This window comes from Salmo salar, chromosome ssa14, assembly GCF_905237065.1.
Source record: "Salmo salar chromosome ssa14, Ssal_v3.1, whole genome shotgun sequence".
Taxonomy (NCBI): domain Eukaryota; kingdom Metazoa; phylum Chordata; class Actinopteri; order Salmoniformes; family Salmonidae; genus Salmo; species Salmo salar.
Window position 1 is genome coordinate 78,436,313 of NC_059455.1, and position 23,774 is coordinate 78,460,086.

General features: G+C 45.4%; 1 protein-coding gene across 1 annotated transcript in view; it reads left to right on the forward strand.

Annotated features, from left to right (window-relative positions):
- Nucleotides 1–23,544, forward strand: part of LOC106570358 (unconventional myosin-Ig) — a 63,094-nt gene extending 39,550 nt beyond the window's left edge. Inside the window, exons 20-22 of the mRNA XM_014142576.2 lie at nucleotides 846–959; nucleotides 3,123–3,280; nucleotides 22,840–23,544. Coding sequence (XP_013998051.1) covers nucleotides 846–959; nucleotides 3,123–3,280; nucleotides 22,840–23,002 — 435 coding nt within the window. The 3' untranslated portion in view covers nucleotides 23,003–23,544. The remainder of the gene's footprint in view (nucleotides 1–845; nucleotides 960–3,122; nucleotides 3,281–22,839) is intronic.
- Nucleotides 23,545–23,774: the final 230 nt, after the last annotated feature.

A 23,774-nucleotide genomic window follows, 5' to 3' on the forward strand; every position in this document is an offset into this window, starting at 1 on the left:
TGTACTGTACTGCCACAAAGAGTTTATTTCTCTCTCTCGTTGTTGTTCTGTGTCTCTCTATCTCTATCTCTATCTCTATCTCTATCTCTCACTCTGTCTGTCTGTCTGTCTGTCTGTCTGTCTGTCTGTCTGTCTGTCTGTCTGTCTGTCTGTCTGTCTGTCTGTCTGTCTGTCTGTCTGTCTGTCTGTCTGTCTGTCTGTCTGTCTGTCTGTCTGTCTGTCTGTCTGTCTGTCTGTCTGTCTGTCTGTCTGTCTGTCTGTCTGTCTGTCTGTCTGTCTGTCTGTCTTTCTTTAGCTAGCACTTTAACTTCAGATATAGGCTCAGTTCCAGACACAGCACAATATAGTAAACCTGCCAGTACATATCCACTGGACATACCACAGCAGTCGTGGGTACTGACCACTTGACCTCCTTATCAGGCTATGAGATAAACTGTTTTTCAGAAGACAGGACCCCACATCCAACCTAGTTATTATGACTATTTTAATTACCATCCTTGTTGGATAGGTGTGTAGGGAATGCATGAAATTATATAAACTATAAACCCATCATCTTCAATAGACCTTTTTGTCCTGACATATCTGTCCTGGATTATGTTTTGTCTGGTTTAATCTCCTGATATATTCTGAAGATGTAGAACAGAATAGAACTTAGAAAACAGAAATGTAGATAAGCTTGAATGTGTTTGAAATCTCCTCTTGTTCCCTTGTTCTACCCCACCCACCTCTTGTTCTCTATCTTGCTCCCCCTTCTCGCTCTCTTTATCTCTCTCTCTGTCTATGTCTGTCTGTCTCTCTCTCTTTTTCTTTTTCTCTCTCTCTTTCTATCTCTTCCTCTCTCTCAGGTGAATCGGTTCAATAAAAGCACAGACCGAGCCTTGTTTATTACGGAAAAACATATCTACAAACTGGACCCCAAAAAACAGTTCAAGGTGTTGAAAAGACTGCCTCTAGAGAGTGTGAGTACTGGCTCAGAAGAACTCTACACACACACACACACACACACACCTTGGGTCATACAACCGCACGTATACTTCATTTGATCACTCTTTTGTTGCTGATAATTGTTCTGCACAGCAGGAAATGCAAACTTAGTATTCAAGAGTTAAAAAGGCTTCTAAAGTTTGTAATTTCCACTTTAAAATGCCAGACTTTATTTGCCCTAACAAAAAAATGTATCAACCCCTACAACAAATGCCAATTAATTATAATTCACATAATAATTCACATTTCCTCTTGCTGCAGGATTATTTTCCTGCTGTAGCAAACTGGCTCAAATTAATTTCCTACATCTGTAAACTTTCCCAATGTGTCAATGAACATACACTCTCTAGTCCTTCCCTTGAGTTCCCACTTTACACCCTCTTATACCCATTGCCTTGGTATTACTTTATAACATGAGATACATCCCAAATGGCACCCTATTCCATACACAGTGTGCCATTTAGGATGCAGACATGAACAATGGCTGTGCTCTCTGTCTGTATGTGTGAGTTAAAGTGACCCAGGTCCGATGAGAGAGGGAGGGAGGGAGTGAGCGAAGTAGGAAGGGAGAGAGGGAAGGAGGGAGAGGGGGACAGACGGGAGAAAGGCTGAGGAGCGGTACAGTGCTGCACAAAGGAGTGTGTGTTCTGTGTGTTTTCTCTGTGTATGTGTGAGTGTGTGTCTTCGGTCACAAAATGCGGCACTGCAGTGTGGGGCGGGCCCGTCTCATTTCACGAGCTGATCTGAGAAATTGGATCAGGGATCTCTCTGGGGCGCTGCTCACAAGGACAAGGAGGAACCTGGAATATAGAGGGAGGGAGAGAGAGAGGGAGAGAGAATGAGAAAGAGAGACTGAGACCGAGTCCAAGGAAGAGAAAAAAGCGACCGTGAAAGACATAGAGAAAAAGAGAGGGAGAGGGAGAGAATAAGGAATGGAGTGACAGGGAGAGAGAAACAAATAAAGAGAGAGAGAGAGAGCTCCATGTGGGACATGACAGTGTGTGACTGGGACATTCTCTGCCTCAGTGACAGTCAGTCAGGTACTGTACTGTACAATAGAACACCACACTACTCACAATACGCACAATGTGTCTGTGTGTGTTTTGGCCTGGAGGCTGTGCATGTTATAGAACAGACTGTAGGTTTAGGTAACAGATCAGGCAGTTAATTACACAGTATTACTTAATGAGGTACAACACAGCTGGACACCAGTTAGGATAGAACACAACCATGCCATGGGGGAGAAACAGTAGAGCTGGAAAGTTATCCAAAGCAATATCACTACCCCATTAACCTATAGGATGGCAATAGAGTATGGCTTAGTACTATAAATAACTTTCAATTGAGTTTTACTTAGAATGTATGAATTACAGGACACAAAGTTGTGTTTATGGTGCGACTAGCTCACAACTAACTGTCTGACTCACGACATTACAGTGTAGTTCCACATGGTAACGTACTAGAGCTCACGCATTGTAAAAGGGTTAGTGCTATCTGGTATCCTTGGGACGTCCCTACCCTAACCCTAACCTTAACCATAACCCTTACCTAAGCCTAACCCTATCTTTAACCCTTACTTAACCATTTGAAATGTCAACTTCAATGGGGTGTCATCAGAGTTGGGCCGTCCCAAGGATCCCGTTTAGACTTTTCCTTTGTAAGAGGAAGTGGAAGACAGGATTCAACAGAGAATCTCTTTCTACTGCTCTGTGTGATGCATGTATGTTGTGACAGGTAGTATGTCTGCTCCATTTAGCATGATGCCCAACAAAATAGTAATACCTCAACACTGTTCTCTACTATGACTATGTCTGCGTCCAAAATGGCACCCTATTCCCTATAAAGTGCACTACATTTGACCAGAGCCCCATGGGGAACCATGAAGGGAATAATCCAATCTCCCCTAGCGCACACACACACACACACACACACACACACACACACACACACACACACACACACACAGAGAGACCACAACAAATGCATAATGGATAGAGAGAGTAACCTGTGTTTTGTTTTAGTGTGTGAGCCTGTGTGTGTGTGTGCATGTGAGTCTGTGTGTGAGCCTGCGTGCATGCGTATGTGTCTGTGTTTGTGTCTGTGTGTATCTAACCCCTCTGTGTCTGTCTATCCCCCAGATGACAGGCCTGAGCATCACTGCAGGTGTTGACCAGATGGTGGCGCTACACACCTCCTCCCAGGATGATGTCCTTCTCTACATCCAGAGAGGAGAGCTGTGCCCCAACCAGGACCGCATCGGGGAGCTGCTGGGAACGCTCATTGACCACTTCACACGGTCAGTGGCCGCTGTCAGGGGGTGTTGGGTTGAGACTGGGATTGGGTTTAGACTACAGAGTGGAGCCGAGTTGAACCAAGCCAAACCAAATTTTACTGAGCTGGCCTCCTGTGGGAATCGAACCCACAACCCTGGCGTTGCAAACACCATGCTCTACCAACTGAGCCACAGGGAATGTCAGCTCTCATCCGACTGGTATAACTTTACCTTTGCTAGATAATAAAGAAAACCACGTTCATTGGCTAGCTACCTTTAACTACTTGCCTGTTCGTTAGCTAGCTAGGTTAGCTTTCAGCTGACTGGTTTTAGCTAGTTACAGTCAGAGGCTAGCTGCTGTACTTTGTCCAAGCACGCTAACGTTAGCTAGGTAACATTAGCTAGCTAACCAATCAAAATACCTGTTTGCATTTATTGATTGACCACAGTTAGCTATATACACAATAGCCTAGGCTTGTTCGCATACAATTCGGGTGAAAAACATGGCCCACCTTGCCTGGCGAGGATTCATTCTCCTCACCGCCCGGATGTACTCCAGATTGCGGTGGTCAGTCCAAATGAGAAAAGGGTGTTTAGCCCCCTCAAGCCAATGCCTCAACGTTTTCAGAGCCCCAACGACAGCCAACAGCTCGCAGTCCCCCACATCATACTTTCGCTATGCCGGGCTGAGCTTCTTCGAAAAGAACGCACAGGGGCGGAGTTTAGGTGGCGTACCCGAGCGCTGAGACAGCACAGCTCCTATCCCAGCCTCGGACGCATCCACCTCTACTATGAACTGTAAGGAGGGATCAGGATGAGCCAACACTGGAACCGAAGTAAACATAGCCTTCAGTTGATTAAAAGCCCTCTCCGCCCCAGCTGACCACTGCAGTCACACTGGTCCCCCCTTTAGCAGTGAGGTACTGGTAGCCGCTACCTGCCCAAAGCCCCGGATAAACCTCCGGTAGTAGTCGGCAAACCCTAAGAACCGCTGCACCTCCTTTACCGTGGTTGGAGTCGGCCAATTACGCACGGCTGAAATGCGGTCATTCGCCATCTCCACCCCTGACTCTGACAGACGATACCCTAAGAAGGAGACGGACTGTTGGAAGAACAAACATTTCTCAGCCTTCACATACAGGTCATGCTCCAACAGTCTACCAAGCACCTTGTGCACCAGAGCCACATGCTCGGCGCGTGTAGTGGAGTATATTAGAATGTCATCTATATACACCACTACACCCTGCCCGTGCAGGTCCCTGAAAATCTTGTCTACAAAGGATTGGAAGACGGATGGAGCATTCATCAACCCGTACGGCATGACGAGGTACTCATAGTGCCCAGAGGTGGTACTAAATGCCGTCTTCCATTCATCCCCCTCCCGGGTACGCACCAGGTTGTAAGCACTCCTGAGATCCAATTTGTTGAAGAAGCGCGCCCCATGCAATGACTAGGTCACACTGGCTATGAGAGGCAGAAGGTAACTATACTTCACAGTGATCTGATTTAAACCTCTATAGTCAATGCACGGGCGCAAACCTCCATCCTTCTTCTTCACAAAAAAGAAACTTGAGGAGGCAGGTGAAGTGGAAGGCCGAATGTATCCCTGTCCCAGAGATTCGGTGACATATGTTTCCATAGCCGCCGTCTCCTCCTGTGACAGAGGATACACGTGACTCCTGGGAAGTGTTGCGTCTACCAAGAGATTGTCGCACAATCCCCCCGTCGATGGGGTGGTAATTGAGTCGCCTTCTTTTTACAGAAGGCGAGAGCCAAATCAGCATATTCACAGGGGATGTGCATGGTGGAGACCTGGTTTGGACTCTCCACCGTAGTTGCACCCATGGAAACACCTATACACCTCCCTGAACACTGACGTCACCATCCGTTGAGAGCCTTCTGTTGCCACGAAATAGTGGGGTCATGATAAGCCAACCAGGGAAACCCCAACACTACAGGAAACACAGGATAATCTATCAGGAAGAGACTAATTCCCTCCTCATGACCCTCCTGCGTTCTCATGCATAGTGGAGCCGTGACCTCCCTAATCAGACCCGATCCTAAAGGACGACTATCTAAAGAATGTACAGGGAAGGGCACATCAACAGGAACAATAGGGATCCCTAAATTACGAGCAAACAAACGATCAATAAAGTTCCCAGCTGTGCCTGAATCTACTAGCGCCTTATGCTGAGAATGCGGAGAAAACTCAGGAAATTCTATAGATATATACATGTGCGCAACAGGAAGCTCTGGGTAGGTTGGGTGCATACTCACCTGGGATGATCCACCAGTGCCCTGCCTGCTGCCTCGACTTCCTGGGGTACCTCTCCAGCACCGACCAGCAGTGTGTCCGCTTATTTTAACCTAAAAAAGGCTTGATACAAGACCATATCTTGATGCATTTTCTGTGTAACTCAAAACAAGTAAATGCAATTTTTTTGGGTAGGAAAATCAACTCAAACCAAGTTATTTTTACTTTATTATCTCAATAAAAGAAAACAAATCTAGGTAAGATGTTTATTTTTTGCAGTGCAGGCCAGAGTCAGCCTGTCTGTTATGTGTCTCACCACTAAGCCTAGTGTCCTCCTAGCTAACAGCACCCATCCTAAAATGATTGGTTTCCTAAATCTTAATCCCCAAATCCAGTCATACTGATTTACTTAAAAACACCAAAGACCATACTCCCACTTATTTTAATTGTACTACAAACTTTTCAGTTCAAACCTCTGAATCGACATTCAATGTTTCCAAATATAATGAGGAATAACAAATTCCTCATGTGCCGTAGGACATGCTTTCTCACTCATGTCAATCGTATTATGTCTATTACGTCACATATACTGTAGATATGGCACAGGTCTGTGTGGGATACAGGATATTACATCACATATACTGTAGATGTGGCACAGGTCAATGGGGGATACAGGATATTACATCACATATACTGTTGATATGGCACATCTCTGTGCGGAATAGAGGATATTACATCAAATATACTCTAGATGTGGCACAGGTCTGTGTGGAATACAGGACCAGTCTTGTCTGTGCAGCAGACTGCCATCTCATTAATGTAGTGGTATGTCTTGTGTCCAGGCATTTTCTCACAGGACAGATAGATAGACTAGACCCCCTAGGGAGAGGCTTATAGGACCACAGGCAGCCGGGTGGCAACCGTACCAGGCTGTGTTTTGGGGTATTTTTTGGAGCGTGTGTGTGTGTCTGCGTGTTTGCATGTTGGACAGCGTGTGTGTTTTAATGACAGAGCAGCATCCTAGACTCCTGGACTTTAGGTCTGGGTCTGGTGTGTGTGTGTGTGTTTTGGTCTGTGTTTGTGTTGGGGGAGTCAGTCAGTCAGTCAGTCAGTCTGTGTCAGAGGGGTTCCTACAGCAGCTGTGTGTCTTTGGCTGCTGATCGGAGCGGCTGGCGTCAGATAGTTAGTGACGGCCATTGAGAAAGGCTAATCACTGTGCCGGCCTGTCTGCCTGCATGGCCCCCATGTACCTTTGTGCCGCCATCTGGGGGTCGTGACCCCCACAGGCTCTCATCAAAAGAGAGACTTGGAGACTTAGAGTCGGGGGGGGCGGGGGATAGTGGGATTGTGGGGTTGCCGACCACAGAAGTGTGTGTGAGGGGGTGAGTGTGTGTAAGCATGAACGAGGGGGAGGAGGAGAATGGCAGATGACAATACACACACGTTCTTTTTCCTCTCTCTTTTTCATCACTCTTTTTTTTGCCAGGAAGTCAGTCCCAAGACCACAGTAGTCATGCCCCAGTCAGGCCTGTTCTCACATGTAGTCTGGTTTGGTCTGGGAGGGAGAGTGAGAGAGTGAGTCAATGGAGCGATTGTGGTACCAGTCTGTTTCCCTCTGCCCCGAGCCAAACACTGATGCCTATTACGTACTGATGAGTATTTGGAGCCTCATGGAGTAGGTGTGTGTGTGTATTGGGGGGTTAGACCCCTTATGGGCCATCTGCTGAGACAGCTGGGTGTGTGTGACAGGGCAGGGGCAGAGGGCTGGAGATTTAGGGTTTGGTCAGCCCCTTATCTGAAAGATTGGGGAGGGGATATTCCTTTACATCCCCCTTTTCTCTTCCTACCCTGTCCCCCTCTTCCCCCCTCCACTCTCCCCTTCTAACCACCCCCCCACTCTCTTCCTCCCCCTCTTCCCTTCTTCCCTCACCCCCTCTTCTCCCTCCCTCATTTTTACCTTATGTGACCCTGGTCAAGGTCAGTGTGATGTCAGTAGCAGAGATCACGGACCTAAATGGTCTCCGCTCTTTTCTAAACTTGACTCGCTTTTTAGGTTGTGAAAGGCGTCATCCTATCCTGAAATAGCCTGCTCTTCCTCCTCCTCTTCCTCCTGCTCTACCCTTCTCCCTCAGTGCCTGTCCTCGATACGCTCGTTTCAGCGTTAAGCGAGGCGAGCCACGGCCCTACCTCTCTCTTTCTCTCATTCTCTTCCTCTTCCCCTTTTATCTCTTCCCTTCTCGCTCTCTCTCTCTCTCTCTCTCTCTCTCTCTCTTCCTCTCTTCCTCTTTCTCTTTCTTTCTTTCTCTCTCTCTCTCTCTCTCTCTCTCTCTCTCTCTCTCTCTCTCTCTCTCTCTCTCACTTCCTCTCTCTCCCTCTCTCTCCCTCTCTACCTCCATCTCTTTCTCTTCCCCCCTCTTTCTCTCTACCTATCTCTCTCCCACTCTCTCTCGCTGTCTCCCTCTTCCTCTACCTCTCTCTTTGTCTCCCTTTCTCTTTCTCTCTCTTTCTCACCTTTCTCTCTCACTCTCACCCTCCCCCTCTCTTTCGCTCTCTCCCACTCTCTCACCTCTCTCTCTCTCTTACGCTCCCGCTCTTTCTCTCTCTGTCCCAGCCATGGTTGACTGTTTGTCCTATTTAGGAGTCATTTCTAAAATCTAAAAGGGAGTCAAGAACTATTTGCTTTGTGCCTATTCTGAATGGAGAAGACTCGTAGGCTTATATACATTTGAGATTCCAAAGTTGTAGTCATTAGAGAGAGGTTGGTCAATGGAACTGATTTAACCTTGGTGTAATAGTTTGAAGAACTAAAAATAATAGTTAAAAAAAATAAATGCAGGCATGCTTATGCAGAGAGAAGGGAAACAGAGAGAGAGAGAGAGAGAGAGAGAGAGAGAGCTCTGCCATCTCTTGCATGACAATGTTTTCACATGTTCACATCAAACCCATCAAATAGCTACATTTTACAAAGACAGTCTGACTGCGCTGCAGTAGCAGCTACCAGAAAGCTACCATGGCCTTGTTCATTCCTGGTAGGCTTTCTGTTTGACAACAGAGGCCTCTATCTCACGGTCTGCTTTACAAATGGCACCCTATTTCCTATATAGTGCACTACTTTTGACCTGGACCCATAGGCACTTTGTAGGGAATAGGGAGCCGTTTGCGACAGCGGCACAATCTACTACATTTACAGAGTCAGCTATTAACCCATGAAACTGAGAGCAGTGCAGCATCAAAGTACCTCTTTGTGGATGCCTTGTTTTGGAATCATCAACTGAAATACCATGATGAAACACAATTTTGACAGATTGATAGTCAGTTAGTTTTCTAACTATTATGATAGATTCATTTGAATTATGGACTTAGTTATATCTTAAGATGGAGGGGGTTGTAAGATGGCGCCGGAGAAGCTAGCAGACGTTTTACGTGCCCCTAGCCGATTGTGTTTTTTGTTTGGTTATTTGCGCTGTTACTTATTTTGTACATAATGCTGCCGCTACCATCTCTTATGACCAAAAATAACTTGTAGACATCAGGACTGCTGTTACTCACCACGGACTAGCAGAATCCTCTCTCTCCTTTCATGACTCTGACGAGCCCGACGCGAAGGATACACTGCTTCCATGGGAACAGGCCCCGATCCCCGTGATCTGCGTGAAGGGAAAGAGGGGCCGAAGATCAGGCTGCCTTCTGAGAATTCGGAGGCGGTCGATTAAACCCCCACTTCCCTCCATTCTGCTAGCAAACATACAATCTTTGGATAATAAAATCGATGAGTTACGCGGAAGATTAAACTACCAACGGGACATTAAAAACTGTAACATCTTATGCTTCACGGAGTCATGGCTGAACGACAACAACATCAACACACAGCTGACTGGTTATACGATGTACCGGCAGGATAGAACAGCGGCTTCTGGTAAGACAAGCGGCGGCGGTCTATGTATTTTTGTAAACAACAACTGGTACACGATAGCTAAGGAAGTCTCGCGCTATTGCTCGCCTGAGGTAGACTATCCCATGATAAGCTGTAGACCACACTACCTACCGAGAGAGTTTTCATCTGTATTCTTTGTAGCTGTTTACATACCACCACAGTCAGAGGCTGGCACTAAGACAGCATTGAATGAGCTGTATTCCGCCATAAGCAAACAAGAAAACGTATACAAAGCTCTCCCTTACCCTCATTTGGCAAAGCTGACCCTAATTCTATCATCCTGATTCCTGCTTACAAGTAAAAATTAAAGCAGGAAGCACCAGTGACTAGATCAATAAAAAAGTGGTAAGAGGAAGCAGATGCTAAGCTACGGAACTGTTTTGCATGCACAGACTGGAATATATTCCGGGATTCCTCCGATGGCATTGAGGAGTACACCACATCAGTCATTGGCTTCATCAATAAGTGCATCGATGACGTCGTCCCCACAGTCCCCACATACCCAAACCGAATTGAATCGTACTACGCCGGCTCTGACGCTCTTTGGGTGTGGCAGGGCTTGCAAACCACTACAGACTACAAAGGGAAGAACAGCCGAGAGCTGCCCAGTGACACGAGCCTACCAGAAGAACGAAACTACTTCTATGCTCGCTTCGAGGCAAATAACACTGAAACATGCATGAGAGCACTAGCTGTCCCGGAAGACTGTTGAATCACGCTCTCCGCAGCCGATGTGAGTAAGACTTTAAACAGGTCACCATTCACATGGCCGCAGGGCCAGACGAATTGCCAGAACGTGTACTGCAAGCATGCGCTGACCAACTGGCAAGTGTCTTCACTGACATTTTCAACCTCTCCCTGTCCGAGTCTGTAATACTGACATGTTTTAAGCAGACCACCATAGTCCCTGTGCCCAAGAACACTAAGGTAACCAGCCTAAATTATTTCCGACCCGTAGCACTTACGTCTGTAGCCGTGAAGTGCTTTGAAATGCTGGCCGTGGCTCACATCAACACCATTATCCCAGAAACCCTAGACCCACTCCAGTTTGCATACCGCCCCAACAGAACCACAGATGATGCAATCTCCATTGCACTCTACACTGCCCTTTCCCACCTGGACAAAAGGAACACCTACGTGAGAATGCTATTCATTGACTACAGCTCAGCTTTCAACACCATAGTGCCCTCAAAGCTCATCAATAAGCTAAGGACCCTGGGACTAAACACCTCCCTCTGCAACTGGGTCCTGGACTTCATGACGGGCGCTCAGGGTCCTCAGATCCTCAAAAGGTTCTACAGCTGCACCATCGAGAGCATCCTGACTGGTTGCATCACTGCCTGGTATGGCAACCACTCGGCCTCCGACCGCAAGGCACTACAGAGGGTTGTGCGAACGTCCCAGTACGTCACTGGGGCCAAGCTTCCTGCCATCCAGGACCTCTATACCAGGCCCAGAGGAAGGCCCTAAAAATTGTCAAAGACTCCAGCCACCCTAGTCATAGACTGTTCTCTCTGCTACCGCATGGCAAGTGGTACCGGAGCGCCAAGTCTAGGTCCAAGAGGCTTCTAAACAGCTTCAACCCCCAAGCCATAAGACTCCTGAACATCTAGTCAAATGGCTACCCAGACAAACCCCCCACCCCCTCTTTACACCACTGCTACTCTCTGTTGTCATCTATGCATAGTCACTTTAATAACTCTACCTACGTGTACATACTACCTCAAATAACCGGTGCCCCCGCACATTGACTCTGTATCGGTAAATCCCTGTATATAGTCTCGCTATTGTTATTTCACTGCTGCTCTTTAATTACTTGTTACTTTTATCTCTTATTCTTATCTGTATTTTTTTTAATCTGCATTGTTGGTTAGGGGCTTGTAATTAAGCATTTCACTATAAGGTCTACACCTGTTGTATTCAGCGCAACCAGCGTGACCAATACAATTTGATTTGATTTGTGTGTACTGCATGACCCTTCTGATAAAGAGGCAGGGCAGCGGAGGTTGTCATCAAAAGCAAAATCGTACATTAATGTTTGTGTTCTGATAGTGTTAATTGTTTGTTTCCTGTTGTGTCTCTGACCCAGCAGCAGACAGAGACACTGATAACTATAATCAGAGCAGCTACAGAATAGCTTCTCACCTCTAAACAATATTAGTACAGTAGTGCACAGTAGGCTACAATCAGCAGGAACCAATGTCCCAATATGAAAAGTCTTTTGCATAAATTCCCTCCTGGGGTGTTACGTTGTTTAACTGCCCCCCTACTACAGATAATCATTCAATCCCCGCCTCCTGTAGATAATCAATCTGGTGGTGGTGAGACACTCTCTATGTTCCTTCTCTCTTTGATTGACTTAGGTAGTGAGGTAGGATGCTTTTGCTCCTAACTCCGAGATGTGTGTGTGTGTGTGCGTGTGTGTGTGTGTGTGTCCTATGGAGTCCAGGAGTCCATTAATCGTTTCCAAGAAAATGATTGAAGCTAATGCTATTACTCACTGTGGTGTGACGCACGTTTCTAGTTCAACATACCATGTAGCAGAAAACCTAAGTGGTGTCAATATGCATTAAACAGTGTGGTTTCAGTCGGTTGAGAATGGCGCTTGCAATGCTAATGGTCGTTGGTTCAATTCCACCGGGGCCACCCAATTGGAAAATGAATGCACACATGACTGTGAGTTGCTTTGGATAAAAGCTTCTGCTAAGTGGCCTATGTTATATTATTATGAACATAGGTTAAAGGTCATATTCCTTCAATTAATTTCAATCCATGATTGCACAACATGGTGTTTCTGCTCTTCATGAGTGAGTTGTTTTTTTCCTTAGAATACATCCTCCAATGTACCTGGTTGCAGCAAACCTAATAGGTATAAACATATACATATTACAATAGATGAACGGAGGCTAAGGGTCGTATTCCTTCAATTCATTTGAGTCCTTGATCACTAAACGTGGTGTTTCTGCCATTCATACAGTATACTGAATAAAAATCTAAACGTTTACTAACAGGGTTGTAAACAAATTTGTGCACGCAATTTGAGAGAAATAATATTTTTGTGCGTATGGAACATTTCTGGGATTTGTTTTTGTCAGCTCATGAAAAATGGGACCAACACTTTACATGTTGCGTTCATATTTTTGCTCAGTGTATATTAGTACATATTAGATTATATAAACTTCGGTTAAGAATCATATTTGCTCAAATCATTCGAATCCATGCTCACACGACATGTGGTGTTTTTGCTGTTTTTGCCTACGTCAGTCGTTGTTTTTCTCCTCAGAATACATCCTCCAATATACCTGGTAGCAGCACTTAGGTATAAACATACACTTTGAAAAAAGGGTTCCAAAAGGGTTCTTCTGCTGTCCCCACAGGATAACACTTTTTGGTTCCAGGGAGAATTATTTTAGGTTCCATGTAGAACCCTCTGGGGAAAGGGTTCTTCATGGAACACAATGGGGTTCTACCTGGAACCAAAAAGGGTTATTTAATGGGTTCTCCTATGGGGACAGCCAAAAAAAACATTTTAGGTTGTAGATAGCACCTTTCTTTCTAAGCGTGTATACATAATATACTATATGAGTGTAGATTAAGGGTCATATTCGCTCTATTCATTTGAGTCCATGTTCATGTTTGTGCTGTATCCTATGTGGTTGTGTACCAAATGGCATCCTATTCCCTAAACAGTGCGCTACTTTTGCGTGCCATTTGGGATGCAGTCCGTGAGTCATTGTTTTTCTCACAGAATACTCCCAGGTGAGCCTTAAGATGCAGGAGGCAGCTGGCTGAGATGGTCCTGTGTTGGTGGTGATGTTGATCACGATGACGACAATGCTAAATCAAGGCAGTCTAGTCCTTAATGTCAAAACAAGCTCCCCTGCCCATCCCCTACCCAGACCACTTGATTTGAGTGCATGTTCGCACAACATGTGGTGTTTTTGCTGTACATCCATACATATTAGTAGATGTTAGTACATATTAGTACATATTAGAGTATATGGGAATAGGTTAAGGTGGCAGCTGTTTGAGATGGACCTATTGTGGTGATGATGATGGTGATGTTGATGATGATGATGACAATGCTCAATCAGTGTGCTGTTGGTTGTTAAGTAGTCTGGCGAATGGCCATCCATATTTCAACAAGCCCCCTGGCCCATCCTCTGCCCAGCCTAGCACCCATAGACCCAAATAGCCTCCTCTTCCTCCCATCCCCACCCCCTCTGTACAGGACGCAGATGCTGCTGTTGCCCAGGGATTGTTGCCAGGCAGCTGAGGAGGAAGTGCTCATTTAGGGCTTTGGGGCTGTGGGGATTGAATGGGGATTTACTCAACAGGAGTTGAGATTGTGTCAGAGCTCTCTGCTGAGACTGTGACTGCATCCCAAGTGGTACCCTATTACTTTCATAGTGTAGTGCACTAATTATTGGCCACTATATAGGGAATAAATTGGGCACTATATATAGGTAAGTTAGCACTATATAGGGAATAAGGTACCAATTAGGACGCAGACTGTGACTGAGGTACCACAGTGTGAATACGTTGTTTTACCACTGTGGTAGAGTAGTGTGAATAAGTTGTTTTACCACTGTGGTAGAGTAGTGTGAATAAGTTATTTTACCACTGTGGTAGAGTAGTATGAATAAGTTGTTTTACCACTGTGGTAGAGTAGTGTGAATAAGTTGTTTTACCACTGTGGTAGAGTAGTGTGAATAAGTTGTTTTACCACTGTGGTAGAGTAGTATGAATAAGTTGTTTTATCACTGTGGTAGAGTAGTGTGAATAAGTTGTTTTACCACTGTGGTAGAGTAGTGTGAATAAGTTGTTTTACCACTGTGGTAGAGTAGTGTGAATTAGATGCTGTACCTCTGTGGGTGTTAAATATGTTCTAGTCTACACAGTGAGCATGTTTCTCACCAGTGGAAGTGAATCTCTGAAGAGCAAATATATTGTACAGCAGTGGAGGCTGGTGAGGGGAGGACGGCTCATAATAATGTCTTGAACGGAGCATATGGAAACCATGGAAACCATGTGTTTGATACCATTCCACTCCAACCATTACCACGAGCCCATCCTCCAAATGAAGGTGCCACCAACCTCCTGTATAGTACAGGTAACTGCCAAATTAAAAGAAAACACCAACATAAAGTGTCTTAATAGGGAGTTGGGCCACCACGAGCCGCCAGAACATATTCAATGTGCTTAGGCATAGATTTACATTTTTTTTACATTTAAGTCATTTAGCAGACGCTCTTATCCAGAGCGACTTACAAATTGGTGCATTCACCTTATGATATCCAGTGGAACAACCACTTTACAATAGCACATCTATATCTTTTTTTTGGGGGGGGGGTAGAAGGATTACAATATCCTATCCCAGGTATTCCTTAAAGAGGTGGGGTTTCAGGTGTCTATGGAAGGTGGTGATTGACTCCGCTGTCCTGGCGTCGTGAGGGAGCTTGTTCCACCATTGGGGTGCCAGAGCAGCGAACAGTTTTGACTGGGCTGAGCGGGAACTGTGCTTCCACAGAGGTAGGGGGGCCAGCAGGCCAGAGGTGGATGAACGCAGTGCCCTTGTTTGGGTGTAGGGCCTGATCAGAGCCTGAAGGTACGGAGGTGCCGTTCCCCTCACAGCTCCGTAGGCAAGCACCATGGTCTTGTAGCAGATGGGCAAATGGCCATTTTTATACATGAACCTATGCATTATGGGATGTTAATTTCTTAATTAACTCAGGAACCACACCTGTATGGAAGCACCTGCTTTCAATATACTTTGTATCCCTCATTTTCTCAAGTGTTTATTTTGACAGTTACCTGTAGTTCCAGTTCCATGAGATAAATATACAGTACTAATCAAAAGTTTGGACACACCTAACTCATTCAAGGGTTTTTCTATTTTTTTAAATTATTTTCTACATTGTAGAATAATAGTGAAGACATCAAAACTATTAAATAACACATATGGAATCATGTAATAACAAAAAAAGTGTTAAACAAATCAAAATATATTTTATATTTCAAATTCTTCCTTCAAGACTGTTGGAAAAGCACTCCAGGTGAAGCTGGTTGAGAGAATGCCAAGAGTGTGCAAAGCTGTCATCAAGGCAAAGGGTGGCTACTTTGAAGAATATACAATATATTTTGATTTGTTTAACACTTTTTTTGTTACTACATGATTCCATATGTGTTATTTCATAGTTTTGATGTCTTCACTATTATTCTACAATGTAGAAAAAAGTAAAAATAAAGAAAAACCCTAGAATGAGTACGTGTGTCCAAACTTTTGACTGGTACTGTACATCATAAATACATGATGAACTGAGGAGAAGTCTGAGTCTTTAGTAGTCCGGTAAACTACCATCATTCGTCTTTCGAATGCTCAGGGGAGAGACGTCTATTCCTCTCCAGAAACTGTCCATCCATGTCCTCTTTATCATCCTTAAAATTACTCCTTTATTTCCTCTTCTATCACTCTCTCCATCAATGTCTCTCCTGGTGGGATACTGTAGCTGGCTAGGTAGAGGGCCTGACCACTCCACAGTTAGTTTCCTCTCTTTCTTTCACTCTTTCTCTCTTTCACTCTGTTGACCAACATATGTCCTATCTGATCCCCTCCTGAGGGCCAATTATACCTGCCTGGATGGATGGAGGGAGAGAGGGACGAGGGCAGAGTGAGTGAATGGACAGAAGGAGGCAGGGATAAGAGAAGAGAGAGTGAAGGGAGGGAGAGAGGGATGAGGGGAGAATGTTAGTTTAGTGAGATAAAAGAAGGTTAAGGAAAAGCATACCTTTCTTTGGGATAAGTAAAAAATAATCTTATTCCAACCATTCAACCACAATGCAACATACTTCTTCATCTAGGGCATACGTTTAACACCCCATGCACACACTGCTATAAACAGCCTACATGCCATGGTTATCTTCACAAACCGATGCAGTGGTAAACCAAGTGCTATTGAGGTGCTATGAGTGAGATGATGCTATGTGCTAAGTAGGCTTTATGCTGTTACAGAGAAAGTACAGGCTAGCAGTGATTACAGAGACAGTTGAGGGTGCAGCGTGGATGCATGCAGTGTGCTGTGTCCCAAATGGCCCACTATTCCCTATGTAGTGCACTACTTTTGACCTGAGCCCTATGGGCCCTGGTCAAAAGCAATGCAATATATAGGGAATAGGGTGCCAGAGCAGCTGTAGTGACTCAGTGAGCCCCAGACAGCCATTGTGTCCCTTGGCAGTAAGCTGTGTCTTCAGGCTCCGGTAGTGTGATCATCATCAGGCTGTTCTGTGGTCAGTGGTATTATTCGGAGCAGCAGTCATCACAGCTGCTGTATAAAGTGTCTCAGAGTTTGAGTGCTAATCTAGGATCAGCTTTGCCTTTTATATCATAATGAATAAGATTACATGGACAGGGGGGACGCAATCCTAGATCAGCACTCCTACTCTCAGATGCTTTATGAATGTGCACTGAGCCTCCCCGGAACAGGCAGCTAACTGTTTGGGACCCATTGATTACTAGATGGTGAGTCAGAGAGTCAGTGTGGATGGCAGTGTTGCTTTCATTGGAAAACCAGGAAAAGGTGTATGAGAATATGTGAACCAAAGGAATGGGAACTTTATTCTCAAAGCATAGCGTTGTTAGCTTGGTCCTAGATCTCGTTGTGCTGTCTTGTCTTTGGCAAGACTGCACAAACAGATCTGGGACCAATCTACAGTGTTGACCCTGCAGATAGCTTTTTATGATCCGTCATACTCGTGTGCTACTTTGTTAAATGATATTAAGTTACCTACTCAGCCTACTTGCTCATTAAAGTTGCACTGGTTAGTTATATAAATACTTTGGCATGAAATACTTTATGATTTCCATAGATGTCTCTTGGCTGTCAGTGAGATTATGTAATATCTTAGAAAATGTTGAAGAAAGGCTTGGTTTTGGGGCTACACTGATAATAATGTCCTAGTTTGGACAGCTTGTGTATACACACACACACACACACACACACACACACACACAGACAGACAGACAGACAGACAGACAGACAGACAGACAGACAGACAGACAGACAGACAGACAGACAGACAGACAGACAGACAGACAGACAGACAGACAGACAGACAGACAGACAGACAGACAGACAGACAGACAGACAGACAGACAGACAGACAGACAGACAGACAGACAGACAAACACCAAACACACACACACTCCCCCATCATAAACATGTTTTATTTGCAGTGACACATATTTCCTGGCAGGGACGCTGTACAGGCCTCAGTGTTAATGATTTGATTTCTACACAATGGGATCTAGTGCTGGTACCTCTGATGCCACAGACAGACAGACAGACAGACAGACAGACAGACAGACAGACAGACAGACAGACAGACAGACAGACAGACAGACAGACAGACAGACAGACAGACAGACAGACAGACAGACAGACAGACAGACAGACAGACAGACAGACAGACAGACAGACAGACAGACAGACAGACAGACAGACAGTCTAGCAACAGCATCACTAACACAGTAACTGAGTGTGGCAGGAGGCACAGCAGAGGCAATGTCTTACAGCACATACACCCAGCCACAGCCCAGCACAAAATGGTCTCATAATTCTCCGTAATGGAGACACAGGAGGCATATATTCACATCGGATTATTACACTCCAACACTATAGAGGAGATGACAGGGGAAAGAGGGAGGATGAGGAGAGGGAGGTGGGGAAGGAGGAATAGGAGGAAGGAAAAGGCGGAGAAGGAAGGAGGTGGGTGGGTGGAGGCGGTCCTCAGGCACCTGCAGGGTTGCGTCCCAAATGGCACCCTATTCCCTACATAGTGATCAGAGCCATATGGGTTCTTGTCAAAAGTAGTGCACTAAATAGGGAATAGAGTGCCATTTGGGACACAGACCAGGAGTTGCTGCTGCGCCCCAGTTCTGTCAGCGGTCGTTTCCAGGAGAATGAATAATTCGGCTGCAGCATCAGGAGGCCTCATTGGCACATCTCCCTGTTTATGAACCAGAGCAGTGAGACAAACCAGCTTGTAAACACCAGGCCTGTGCCTGAAATGGCACCATTTTCCCTATGTAGTGCAAAGGGTATATGTTGTTTTTTTTTAAATAATTTTTCTCCCCTATTTCATGATATCCAATTTGTAGTTACAGTCTTATCCCATCACTGCAACCCCTGTACAGACACAGGAGAGGATCAAACCCAGGTCTGTAGTGACACCTCAAGCATTGCGATGCAGTGCCTTAGACCAATGCATCACTCGGGAGGCCGTAGTGCACTACTTTTGACCAGGGCTCTATGCGGATAGTGCACTACATAGGAAATAGGGTCCCTGATCAAAAGTAGTGCACTATAAAGATAATAGTATGCTATTTCAGACGCAATCCAGGTCTGTCTCATTGAGAAATCTGGACCATCTCAATCAATCACACCACAGCCCTTTAGGCTTCACACATACACTATATATACAAAAGTATGTGGACAGCCTTTCAAACTAGTGGATTCGGCTATTTCAGCCACACCCGTTAGTGACAGGTGTATAAAATCAATCACATAGCCATGCAATCTTCATAGACAAACATTGGCAGTAGAATGGCCTTACTGAAGAGCTCAGTGACTTTCAACGTGGCACCAACATAGGATGCCACCTTTCCAACAATTTAGTTTGTAAAATTTCGGCCCGGTTAGAGCTGCCCCAGTCAACTGTAAGTGCTGTTATTGTGAAGTTGAAACGTCTAGGAGCAACAATGGCTCAGCCGCGAAGTGGTAGACCACACAAGCTCACAGAACGGGACCAAGCGCGTAGCGCGTATAAATTGCTTCTCCTCAGCCGCAACACTCCCTACAGAGTTTCAAACTGCCTTTCAAACTGCCTCAAGAACTGTTCTTCGGGAGCCACACACAAGCCTAAGATCACCATGCACAATGCCAAGCGTCGGCTGGAGTGTTGTAAAGCTCACCGCCATGGGACTCTGGAGCAGTGGAAACGTGTGATGAATCACCATTTGGCAGTCCGACGGACAAATCTGGGTTTGGCGGATGCAAGGAGAATGCTACCTGCCCCAATGCATAGTGCCAACTGTAAAGTTTGGTGGAGGAGGTATAATGGTCTGGGGCTGTTTTTCATGGTCCAGCTAGGCCCCTTAGATCCAGTGAAGGAAAATCTTAACACTACAGCATACAATGACATACTAGATGATTCTGTGTTTCCAACTTTGTGGCAACAGTTTGGGGCAGGACCTTTCTTGTTTCAGCATGACAATGTCCCCGTACACAAAGCAAGGTCCATACAGAAATGTTTTTGCGAGATCGGTGTGGAAGAACTTGACTGGCCTGCACAGAGCTCAGACCTCAACCCCATCGAACACCTTTGTGATGAATTGGAACGCCGACTGCGAGCCAGGTCTATTCGCCCAACATCAGTGTCTGACCTCACTAATTACCTTATGGCTGAATGGAAGCAAGTCCCCACAGCAATGTTCCAACATCTAGTGGAAAGCCCTCCCAGAAGAGTGGAGGCTGTTATAGCAGCAAAGGGGGGACCAACTCCAAATTAATTCCCATGATTTTGGAATGAGATGTTCGACAAGCAGGTGTCCACATACTTTTGGTCATGTAGTGTAGATTCCCCCCTCTACTACACTGCAGTACCACAGCCCAGCCATAGAAATAGATAGGTAGACCTGGCTTGGGCTGCGTCTGACATGGCAGCCTATACCCTCATCTCATTCTAGCCCAGCCATAGTGGTCAAATATCTCTGTCATAGCCCATGGCTTAGTGTGAAGTTCAAAGAGCCTTACCCTGGTGTAGATTTACACTGGGCCATTCCTCTGGACAGTTGGTCAATCAATCTGTGCTGAAATCAGTATTGCACGCGAATCATCAAAACCCAGGGAAGCTAGGAAGTCAGTGGGTTTCTGGGTCGCAGGGTCGGGCGGGTGTGTCTCTGGGAGTGGGACAGCTGGTGGAAACGGGTGGAAGGGGGAGGAAGGGAAGAGGAAGAGGGGGTTTGGGGTTTACGTGACTTTGGGCACTGGGGACTATGGGACTGGGGTCACACCTGTTAGAGTGGCTTATTGATGGACGCCGTGCAGCTTTGTGAAACAAGGGTGCTGGAACTGGAAGGAAACCTTGAATTAAGCTTTAGCACAGTACACAAGCACTGTATACAGGTTCAGATACAATAACAATACACACGCACATATACACACACACACACACACACACACACACACACACACACACACACACACACACACACACACACACACACACACACACACACACACACACACACACACACACACACACACACACACACAGGCACACGCAGACACACAGATAGTTACTTTCCTGCATCATCAATTCAAACTGAGACAAATGCAAGTTCTGCCCTTTCAAACCATTTCCCCCCCACAAAAAAAGCCTGTGCTCCCAGAAGAATAACACACAAAGCTCCTTAACCAGCCGAGATATAGAGCAGTTTAACAATGCACTGTGCACCCATCCAATCCCATAGCATAGACAGATAGATAAGGCTCTCTGTGTATTTGGTCATGTGCTGGTCCTATGTGTTAACTAGAGAGTCAGTGTGGTGCAGAAGTCCAGCCAGGCTGGAGGATCCCCCTGGTCAGACAGAGGCTGTGTCCCAAATGGCACCCTATTCCCTATATAGTGCAATACATTTGACCAGGGCCATAAGGTGCACTATGTAGGAAATGGGGTGCCATTTGGCATGGAAACAGAGACTGTAGTATGGCCTTCGGAACAGATCATCTTCAGCTGACTGTGCAGCGGCCAAAGCCCTTCATCTCCCTCTCGTCCCTCTCTCTCCCCTCTCGTCCCCCTCTCTCCCCCTCTCTCCCCCTCCCCATGGCAGCTGTCAGCTCAAGGATAGGGTGTGTGACACCACAGCACCTGCACACAGGATACTAGATAGATGAGAGGATGGCAGTCAGTCAAACCCCTCTGAGAGGCAGTGTAGAGTTTTCAGTTAGATAAGGACTATTACCTTTTATAAACTGGGTGGTTCGAGCCCTGAATGCTGATTGGCTGACAGCTGTTGTATATCAAACTGTATACCATGACAAAACATTTATTTTTACTGCTCTAATTACGTTGGTCACAAGTTTATAATAGCAATAAGGCACCTCAGGGGTTTGTGGTATATAGCCAATATACCACTGCTAAGGGCTGTATCCAGGCACTCTGCGTTGCGTCATGCGATAGAACAGCCCTTAGCCGTGGTATATTGGCCATATACCACACCCCCTCGTGCTTTATTGCTTAAGTATAACTAATGGACACACTATTGGTGCTGTGTTAACTGTCCTTTACTGACATGTTGGAATACCAATTAAAACATGTCATATGGAGCTGATGAGAGGTGTAATATAACTTTGGTCAGGAAGGTGACCAAGAACTCGATGGTCACTCTGTCAGAGCTCCAGAGTTCCTCAGTGGAGATGGGAGAACTTTCCAGAAGGACAACCATCTCTGCAGCACTCCACCAATCAGGCCTTTATGGTAGAGTTGCCAGACGGAAGCCACTCAGTAAAAGGCACATGACAGCCCCCTTGGAGTTTGCCAAAAGCCACCTAATGGACTCTCAGACCATAAGAAACAAGATTCTCTGGTCTGATGAAACCAAGATTGAACTCTTTGGCCTGAATGCCAAGCGTCACGTCTGGAGGAAACCTGGCACCATCCCTACGGTGAAGCACGGTGGTGAGATCCGTGATGAAGAGAGATCCGTGATCCATCAAAACCTGCTCCAGAGAACTCAGGACCATACACTGGGGTGAAGGTTCACCTTCCAACAGGACAACAACCCAAAGCACACAGCCAAGACAACGCAGGTGTGGCTTTGGGACAAGTCTCTGAATGTCCTTGAGTGGCCAAGCCAGAGCTCAGACTTGAACCCGATCGAACATCTCCGGAGAGACCTGAAAATGGCTTTGCAGCGATGCTCCACATCCAACCTGACTGATCTTGAGAGGATCTGCAGAGAAGAATGGGAGAAACTCACCAAATACAGGTGTGCCAAGCTTGTAGCGTCATACCCAAGAAGACTCTAGGCTGTAATCGCTACCAAAGGGGCTTCAACAAAGTACTGAGTAAAGGGTCTGAATACTTATGTAGATGTGATATTTCAAATGTGCTAACATTTCTAAAAACCCCACTATGGGGTATTGTGTGTAGATTGATGAGGGGAAAAAAACAATTTAATCAATTTTAGAATAAGACTGTAAAGTAACAAAATGTGGAAAATGTAATGTGGTCTGAATACTTTCTGATGATACTATATATTTTATCTTGTTTTGTAGATAATGATCAGTGAGTTAACAGTCAGTGTGTGTGTGTTTGTGCATGTGTGTGTTTCAGAGTGAGGAACGCCCCGCTACCAGTGAAGGTTTGCTGCTCGGCCGTCCAGCTGCACATGCGAGGCAAGCCCAAGAGGGTAACCCTGGAGACCAAGGCCGGCCAGGCCCACGCAGACTTCCGTAAGAACCGCGACGGTTTCACCCTCCTGATCCCCTCCAACTGAGACAGTCACCACCAGCTACCCCAGGCACATTCTAATCTGGACCTCAAAGCCTGCTGATTTTCATGTTCTTGGAAAAGGAGCTTCAATCTTATTGGTTGAAAATGTAAAACCAATGCACTGATGGTTGTAGTTGGAACTACTCATTATGGCAGGGACTCACACTGGCCATTGGATGTTTTTGTCATATTATGTATGGTATAGATGCTCACAGGTATAACATTTTAACTTTAAAAACATATTTTTTATATGATTTCCTGTTTTTGCAAATTTCAGAGGATTAACAGAGATATATAGCCTAGAGACTGAAATGCAAACAAAATAGCAATATTTCACATACCTTTTTTCAGACTAAGTTAGCTTAGCTACAGTGTTTTTATACTGTATATTCAGCAGAGAAGACAGCTATTTTACTGCCTTTGAGAAATGGGAATACTCCTTTAAAGTGCATCATCTCAACATGCTGCCTTGAAAGGGCAGACCATGAGATTCATAGCAACAATGAAAAAGCAAATATATAATTTATTAAAATGTATTTTATCGCAGTATGTGTAGATGTTTTTACTCTATCAAATAAGTATATATAATATGTTTATATTATTCATACTATTTATTTTCATATGATATATTATTAATGTTATTATATTTTGGGCCAATTTTCTGGACCCAGATTAAGTCCATTGATGAACAGTCTTATTCTGGGTTAGAGATACCAGTCCTATATACTGTAATGTAACTGAGAGCCTCTCTCTCTCTCTCTCTGACATCCACTATC